Genomic DNA, 8,839 nt, shown 5'->3' with positions numbered 1-8,839 from the left:
ATTTTCTGACTGGTTTTATATCTGTGTGACTTGATTCTGTTTTCTGTCATTTGTCAAAGGGTTTGTTTGTTTGTTTGTTTGTTTGTTTTTAGACTAATCAAACGGTTGATTGAAAAATGTGTCAAATTATTTCTCTACTATTATTGTCCCTCCCTGGATGAAGTGAATCTCACAGTTTTTATTAAATTTTAAAGGATAAATGTGAGGATGACATTGATTTTACAGTAAGGAATTAATTTCTCAACAGAAAACATAGTGAGAAGAAAAAAGTATAAATAAAAATAAAACCAACAAGTTCTGCAGGACAGATATCTTAAATATAAAAAGAAAATTTGACAATAAAATTAAATATTTACAATAAAGATGTGAAAAAATATATACAGACAATTGAAATATATGAATTTGAAATATATATTTCACATTTATTAAATATAATGAAATCAGTTACATGAATTATTACATTTGGAATTGGTAATCTATAATTACACTTCAGAAGTATCCTTGCCAACAGGGATAGTTGAAGTTTCCGAGTTTACCGTGGCCTTGAACGCAGCAGTATTTGGGCTCCGACTGATGACGTATCATAAGACCGCAAGAGCACAAGTACACAGGGCATCACGGACTGAAGGCAAGAGTCTCCTCGGTGAAGATGTCCTGTGTGAAACTGGTAACGACTCCTGTTTATCTTCCTCCTTTTGCCGCCTTAGTAATAATTCGCGTTCACCCCAGTGGCTGTCATTCACTGAGACGATGCTAAACTAGCTAACAGCTACAGTTAGCATGCTAGTCGCTAACAAGCCGGTTAAACAGGCTTCTCCGTGTCGAAGAAAACAGGACGGTAAATGTTTTATTTTCCGGCTGTAGTTTTGAATTACAGTGTCTGGATGAACATGTTTTAAGACACAGGCTCATCCAGCGCCTCACCTGCGACGCTCCCTTGTGTGTTCCCCCGCCAGGTGTCGCTGTGCGCCGCCGCTCCGGGGCTGGCCGGCCTGCTGGGCGGCTCCGCGCTGACCGCCGCCGCCGAGGGGAGGAAGAAGAACACGCAGCCGGTCCTGAGCATCGACGAGGTGGGTCAAGAGATAGCTGCCAGCGTCGCAAAATCTGCCCCACAGAGTAGCTCCGTGTAACTCTGTCCAGACTGTTGATGATTTTTGTCTGTTTGTGAGTCTTTTTTAATCACTTCGAGGGTGTGAAAAATGAAGTTGTTTGTGTGCACACATTGATAACTACAGTCCAGGTTTGTATCCCTGTTATATAATATTTCTTATCAATCATAAAGTCATAAGAGTCATTTTAAAACAACTCACCCAGGACCTCCAGGCTCATGGATTCATGAGGCTTTGCATTATGTTATAGCTCTACTCTAAATACTGTTTTAGGTATTAATTGAATGAATTGAAAGTTTGGCCATTAGAGCCAAACATCATATTTTTTTCCATTCTTCATACGCTTTTTTTTGTTGTTTTTTCTTTTCTATTACAGAAAAAAGGGAGAAACCTCTCACATTCTCCACCTCCATCATTCTTCCAAAAGATATTCTCTCATGAGGTGTTTAGGTGGAGAGATCTCCCACAGGTGTTCAGTTACAGAAGCCATGGCATGACTCACTTTCAGACTCATCAAACCACTCAGTGACCTATTGTGACCTTTCTTATGTTTCTGCACCAGTTAATTCAAGTTTTCTTTGGCTTTGTCACAAAGAAAGAAAACAGACCAGACTCCAAACAGCATGTTTCACTCTCTGTATTTGTTCACTACCTACATCAGGCTTTCTCAGTGCGCCGTGGGAACAAAGGCCGATGTGACCAAACATTAACACTGACACTCATCTTGTTGTTGTTTGTTAAAGCTGCCGTCTTTATACACGAGGCCTGAAGTAGAGCCTCAGGTCGTGGAGCCAGAGGCCGGGCCGCTGGAGCAGAGCGTCGCATCACTGAGGAAATGGGCAGAGCCGTACATGACCCAGTGTCAGGTGTGTGAACGTGTGATGCTGTGCTGCGTCCCTCCAAAGATTGTTGCGTTACATCTTCTGGGTCTGTGCCGAAAAGTCTTCATTTTCAGATTTCTTATGTATGAAACAGAAAAGCTGTGGAAAAGCTCATTTGTGCTTATGAAATGGCTGAAATCAATATTTGTTTATCAGAATAGTTGGTGATTAATCAAATTCTTGCAGACTGTCAGAATTTGAAAAAGCTGGAATCTTTACATGCAGTTTGGTGGGACTTTAACACAAAGAGGGGAGATAATGAGCTGTGTGTTGCAAAGTTCAGTTCAGTTCCCGCTTTGTTCCTTTTTTTTTTTTTTTTTTTTTTTTTTTTTGAACTTGCAGGATTTAACACAGGAAAGCTTGGACTATTTTTAACACTGAATCTCACTCACGGAAACAATCTGTATTTTTCCATCTGTGTTCCGAAGGTCAAACGTTAAAGTTCCCAATGGCCCAAATTATCTTGGTGATATCTTTCCAACATGCACTTTTATTTTGTAATGCAGTTGACTGTTGAGTAATCAGACACTGTGTAAACAAATGAACCTGAACTTGATTTTGTTGTCTTGTTTTTTTTTTTGCAGGAAACCGGCCAGGCTGCACTGAAGAAAGCTGAGGTTGGTGAAGTGTAAAAATATAATTTTAGAAAACTTTTATCTCTAGCTGTTGTTATTCAACGCTGACTTGTCTGCTTGTTTGATAACCTTTGGAGCCGACAGCTGCTGCTCAGTCACTGATGTCTTCACTTTGACAGAGTCACAAAAACGTGCCCAAACCATGTGTGACAAAGCTGTTGGCTTTTTCCTTTTACTTGAAAGTTGAGCTGGTTCTGTTTATTTTTAGACAGGGGCTGAAATGGTGCAGGTCACTGTTATTTGTGTGTAGATCGTAGTATCTGTTGCAGCTCAGTGCACATGGCTCCACGGCTCAGATACAGCCTGGTATCGGATGAAAGTAACCTCATCTTCTGTTTGTTTCTGTCTCTGCACCTGCTGATGACCTCTGAACCACAGCAAGTGTACAAGACTGTGGAGCCCACCATCAACACGTCGATAACGGCAGTCACAGGTGAGGAAACACGTCTGACTGCAGCCAGGAAGAAGAATCATTCAAACAGCTGTGCATGTGTGTGTGTGTGTTCATCCATCAAAATGTACGCAACAAAAATGGACCTGAATCTGAGATATACTACTTATTTCTGTACACAAAACTGTTTCTACTCTTCATGTGTAGTTTTGTCTTTTCTGCACAAACTGTTCTCAGGTCCCTGTGTGTTCAGTTGTGAAGTTTGAAGCCCTGATTGTGTCAGTTAGTGATACATTTATAGCTTATATCACTAAAGCTTGTGTTTCTTTCAGCAATGCAAGACTTTCCACAGACAGGAAGCTGTGTTCACATCCCGTCCTGTATTTAGGCAAAATAGTTGTAAATACTTCACCTTTCGAAACTTGATAAATTGTAAATGTAGTTCCTGTTATATGAGCAGGGTCATATTGATCGTACCTTGTACAGTATATCTTGTCCTTTGTAATGTTGGCTGCTGCTTCCTACGATAAAGTTTCTTCGCATCTAGTCAAATGTTCAACCAGCAGAGTCAGTCGTCTTCTCTCAGTCCGTCTCCTCCCTCACCTTGATTTGATCTTTCAGACATGTACCAGTTCCTCAGTGACCCTCCCCCTGACCTCTACCCCAGTGTGGCCGTGGTGGGTTTCTCTGGCTTCCTGGGACTTTATTTGGCCAAAGGTAACCTGTGCATGTTTGTACTCACACAAACACTGACCTGCATTCCCCTGACACACAATGCAGTAATCAGGTCAGAGGTCGCAGACAGGCTGATGACGGGTGATCATGTGACCACACAGAGCCTCGCTCACACCAACAGGCTCAGGAAATAGAAGATAAATAAAAGGAAAAATCAGTTACGCTGGTCGTCAGTCTCTAACACAGGACGTCTTTGTCCAGCTTAATCAGTTCAAGCCAGTTTTAGCAAGTGTGTATTTTTGTTACTTATTATTGTGATAAATCTGTTTCTGTGCATCAATTCCTTCAGCCTCGACAGAAAAGCTATAATTTAATCTTTTTCATGTGTCTCAATCTGACAGCTCTGCCGCTAATCACATTTCATTTCCTACAGTTCCCAGAATGCCTTAATCAGCCTGCAGAGAACAGTTATGGAAACATAAATATAACTTTTTAGCCGCCTTGTTGATGAACACTGGGGACTGGAGCCTGTCAGGGATGGCACATGTTGAGTCTAGGGCTGGTTTGTGTGTTTTCTCTTGGTGAAGCAGGAGAGTAAATGTGATGAGGAGGGAGACGACAGGTCACTTCAGCTCTTATTCCTCTGACGCCGTCTGTGTTTCTCTCCTTCAGGCTCCAGGGTGAAGCGACTGGTGTTTCCACTGGGACTCATGGCTCTGAGTGCCTCTATGTTTTACCCTCAGCAGGCTGCGTCCTTATTAAAGGTGTGTTTGTGTTTTTCTCTGATGTCATCTCATATACAAAGTGGAGGTTTTGTTCCTGCTCTTACCCACACAGATCAATATGTTTTTTTTCTTTGAAATCTCGTCATCATTGAGCTGTGTCTTTGACAAATACACAGATAAAATCGAATAAATGAGAATCTGACATCTGTGAGAGCAGCAGCTGCCTTCAGTGTAACCTCTCCAGTCCAGAGATACAGGAAGTGGCTGAAGGTGTAAACAGGGTTGAACTGTGAAGTTGCTTTGTTATTTGGCTGCAGTGAGTTTGAGTTTTAGCAAACTGGGTCAAGCAGCAGCCAAGTAAAGTGCTGAAGTCATGCTAAGGGACTCTCAGTAGTCAGCTGGCGGCTGAATGAACAACACTGAGTGAACAGTTTGGTCTTTGATCCAAAAACAAGATGATATTATAATAGTGTCAACTGCTAATCACATAAGAGCTGCCATGTTGTGGACGTGTTTCAATAATGGCAGGTTAGTAAAATCTAAAACTGTCGCCGCCCTGTGGTTGAAGATTTTTTTTATGTTGCACATGTTTTATGTCACAGTGAAGCTGCATCAACCTCCTGCAGCTGTGTAACGTTAGTCCAGGTTCCAAACATTTACAACAACTCTGCATTTACCCATAAGCTTCTCATGTTCAAAAGTCAGTGGAAACATCAGGTTGAATCTGTCGTCCCGTCTTTATTTGATGTTTCTCCCTGAGCTGAAACACACACAGGAAACAGCTGTGAAAGCAGGAGCGCAGTGACACCTCTACCTCATGGGATATTTTATTTTAGCTCTTGGTAGCCAGTTAGCTCCGGGGCGCCGGTGGATCAGAAAGGTCAATTCAGAGAGTTTTTTTTTTTTTTTTTTTTTTTTTTTTGACAGGAAACCACAGAGGGAAATCACACCCTGGCCTTATAAACTGAATGTCTCCAGCTCTGACTGGCATCACGTAGATGAAAACTTTCCAGGCAGTTCTCATGCAGGAGCCGGTGCTGTATCAGTGCTTGTGTGCGTTTGATCGCTGACTCGTTTCCTCAGAGGAAAGGGCCGTGGTTTCCTGGAGGAAGCCCTGGCTGTGAATTCTGTTTCTAATTTTCACTGATGTCTGGGTCCTTTTATTAACTCTATTTCCACCCAGAGACCCGCCAGGCACGAACACACACAGAGACACGGGGACACGCCTCGACACAATCACACTGCAGCCCACGCCACAGGCAGAGGTGGAACAGGCGAGCAGGGCAGGGGGCAGCTGTGGAAACACATGTGCTGACAAGATAAAAGGAGTCATTGAGCCTCTCGATCAGAGAGGTGTAACAAAGCCAGTGACTCCAGGGATTTAAATAAAGAGAGATGGCACCAGCTGCACACTCATAACCCTGATGCAGTATTTTCTTTTTAAATCGTCAAAACAGAGTTAAAAATTAAAGCTCCATATTTTATTCTTCTTCTGTGTTTTATCTGAAGTGTTGATCTCCATCAGAAGATTTATTTGTGGTTTTAAGAACCAAAAACCAGGTAAACACTCAGAGAAACCAAATCCTGCAAGGTCGGATGGTGGGTCCAGGTGGGCGGGGCTTGGGGCATGGCTTTAAAAGTTTAAATATAAAACTCAGTAGAGTACACACGTTTCTGTGAAGCTCTTCCTTTAAAAAAAGACGCAAAGAGAGAAGTTAAAGTTCTGGCACCATTCTCACTTCCACACACCTGTGTGTGTGTGTGTGTGTGTGTGTGTGTGTACTTGCTACATAGTAAGGACCAAAAAAAGTATTTTACTAACAAAGTGAGGACATTTTGGCCGGTCCTCACTTTTTGAGACACCTTCAAATCACATGTTGAGGGTTAAGACTTAGAATTAGGTTTAGGTTAAGGTTAGGGTCAGGGTCAGGGTCAGGGTCAGGCTCTCAGGTGTGATGGTTAAGGTTAGGGTAAGGGGCTAGGGAATGCATTATGTCAATGAGTGTCGTCACAAAGATAGAAGTACAAGTATGTGTTTGTGTGTGTGTGTGCTTGGCTCATGATGTTTCTTGTGTTTGCACCAGGTGAGTCGAGACTCGGCGTACACCTGGGCTCAGCAGGGCCGTGTAACCATGGAGACTCTGTGGAAGGATCCACCGTTCGGCAAAAAGAAGGTGAGTCCTCTTCCAACAGCAGTTTAGTGTTTTCTCTGATCCAGACGTTTCTAACTACAGTGCATATGAATGTTAATGGTTTATTGTAATTTTTTTTTAAGTCTGAGAAGAAAGAGCAAACACAGAGCAACGACTCGACCAGCTGAGACGGCAACAAGACGCACACCTCTGCACCCTGAGACCTCAGCTCCCAGGAACACACACTCACACCTGAACGACTCCTTTAGATTCACCCTTTGTTACACGTTTGACACGACCGGGCTCCCACAGCTACAGATGAGGAGCTGCAGCTTGTTCAGACTGTGCTGTTCAGTGATGTAGCAGGAGTTTGGGAGTGGAAGTGTGTCGAGTGTTTCCGGTCCTCAACAGCTCCGCCTGTTCCGAGAAGCAGGTCTACTTCTTCCTCTGTCTTTTCCCATCAGACCACATTCCACTTTTCCAGATAACCCCTTGAATCTGCTTCTTGGAACCGTCTTCAGTGCTCCTCCTCCTCCTCCTCCTCCTCCTCCTCCTCCTTTGTAACCATTCCGTTTCTGTTTAGTTCCTCAGAATAGAAACAAGCTCAATTAATCTTCACAGACATCACCAAGGCAGTTAGAGCTGAAATGTTGAGTAGATTCATCCGTTAGCTCATCAACAAAAAAGAACACGGTGGAAATTCTTTAAGCAGAACTGCAAACTTTTGATGAGTCCAGCTTCTCAAATGAGAGAATTTTCTCCTTTTCCTTGTCTTTCTTTATAAAGAACTGAATATCTTTGCGTTTTGAAATGTTCAGAAACAAAGACATTGTTTTTTTTTGTTTTGTTTATTTTTCATTACTTTCTGACCTTTTCTGGACCAAACCATTGGCAGATGAATCCATGATAAAAATGATTGTTAGTTGTGCTCATAAAATACTAATGGAAGGAACCTTCTACTTCTTAACATCACGACTGGGGTTGTTTATGTTTCAGTCAGAAAGTCAAAGAAACTAAGTGGAAACTTGAACAACTTCAGAGGATGATGCAGCATTGGAGGTGTAGGCTCTCTCGTTATTAACCACATTATACAGCACAGATAAATGTGTCAAGGCAGCACTGCTCCTCTGAGGATCTAAAACTGAGTGTCTCCAAAACATGAGCTAAGATAAAAACATGCTGTTTTCCAGATTGTTCACAGATTATTAACTTGTTTTTTTTTTTTTTAATTATGGGAAAGAAGTGGATGAATTTTATCTGACAAATTCAGAATCAATTCACTCTGTCCTAAAAGTGTTTCTGCTCTTCAGTTCTTGGTGGAGGTGGAGGAGAAAAAAAGTGTTAAAGTCGTCTCGTCTTTGCTGTCATCTGGTCTCATGTCAGTTTCAAAAGTATAAATCGAGCGAAATCATTCAGTGTCGCTCATTGTTGAGTATTTATTTCCTGACGTTGTACCGTGTGCTGCAGTACAAGGGCCAAATAATGTACACGTTCCCTGTTGGTCTAATTATTAATGAACTGGATGATGGTGTGTTTATTGTCCATGTTTAATAATGCACTGTACATACTGTATGATCTTTTATCTTAGTGACATGTAATTAAACTTGGTCTCTAACTGAGGCGTCGTCTTTCTTCATCTGTTCTTTAACCGAAACATGTTTATTTTTGTCTCATTACACCATTACCTACACAGCTGTTCCTGGTCTCTCTCTCTCTCTCTTTTCTCCTCTCTCCTCCCCCCACCCCCTCTTTTTATCTTCTCCTAAACCCAACCGGTCGAGGCAGACCCCCCCACCCTGAGCCCGGTTCTGTTGGAGGTTTCTTCCTGTTAAAAGGGAGTTTTTCCTCCCCCCTGTCGCCAAGCGCTGCTCTTTGTGGGAACTGTTGGGTTTTTCTCTGTAACAAATTGAAACTAAGGTCTTGACCTGACTCTGTAAAGTGCCTCGAGATAATGTAGATTATGATTTGGCGCTATACAAATAAAATTGAATTGAATTGAATTAGTAATAATAGAAATTAAACTCCGTCTCTACTTCCACATTCAGTTCTCACAATTCAGTTTCACTTCATGTACTGAGACACACATCGGCCTCCAGGAAGAGCAGAGTCACAGAACTGCTTTTCTCTGACAGCTCGCCATCATTGAGGGGGAAGGGAATTCAAGGTAATGTCAAGGCCCTTTTCCAGGATAATGTCAGTCTGAAACTAAGAAGATCCACATGTTGGAGGGGCCCAGTCAGAGCCCAGAGCTCCGTCCAGAATGACCTCAGAGAGCTGCTCACAGCTGGACA

At 42.4% G+C, this 8,839-nt stretch overlaps 1 protein-coding gene across 4 annotated transcripts; it reads left to right on the top strand.

The window, feature by feature from the left end:
* The first annotated feature begins 517 nt into the window (after positions 1 to 517).
* On the top strand, positions 518 to 8,167 carry apoob (apolipoprotein O, b). Of its 4 annotated transcripts, none has more exons than XM_071484486.1 (9): positions 518 to 667; positions 957 to 1,070; positions 1,853 to 1,975; positions 2,575 to 2,607; positions 3,004 to 3,058; positions 3,638 to 3,733; positions 4,364 to 4,455; positions 6,501 to 6,590; positions 6,692 to 8,167. In XM_071484486.1, exons 1-9 carry the CDS (start codon positions 650 to 652, stop codon positions 6,734 to 6,736), a joined length of 666 nt encoding a protein of 221 aa, XP_071340587.1. In that variant the 5' UTR covers positions 518 to 649; the 3' UTR covers positions 6,737 to 8,167. The 4 variants fall into 4 exon arrangements, with proteins under 4 accessions (XP_071340587.1, XP_071340585.1, XP_071340586.1 ...); XM_071484483.1 differs by having other exon boundaries at positions 555 to 667; positions 907 to 1,070; XM_071484484.1 differs by lacking the exons at positions 6,501 to 6,590; positions 6,692 to 8,167 and adding an exon at positions 5,600 to 6,196 and having other exon boundaries at positions 553 to 667; positions 907 to 1,070.
* Positions 8,168 to 8,839: the final 672 nt, after the last annotated feature.

This window comes from Trachinotus anak, unplaced genomic scaffold (assembly GCF_046630095.1).
Source record: "Trachinotus anak isolate AG129_WGS33_773 ecotype Australia unplaced genomic scaffold, CSIRO_AGI_Tana_v1 ptg000009l, whole genome shotgun sequence".
Taxonomy (NCBI): Eukaryota; Metazoa; Chordata; class Actinopteri; order Carangiformes; family Carangidae; genus Trachinotus; species Trachinotus anak.
This window is presented reverse-complemented; position numbering and strand designations above follow the sequence as displayed.

Bases quoted from the DNA above. Each gene is read 5' to 3' on its own strand.
- apoob (XM_071484483.1), top strand. From the start codon at position 574: ATGACGTATCATAAGACCGCAAGAGCACAAGTACACAGGGCATCACGG. The intron at 2,608-3,003 runs GTTGGTGAAGTG...TCTGAACCACAG, and splicing joins CTGCACTGAAGAAAGCTGAG to CAAGTGTACAAGACTGTGGA. The intron at 6,591-6,691 runs GTGAGTCCTCTT...TTTTTTTTTAAG, and splicing joins CACCGTTCGGCAAAAAGAAG to TCTGAGAAGAAAGAGCAAAC.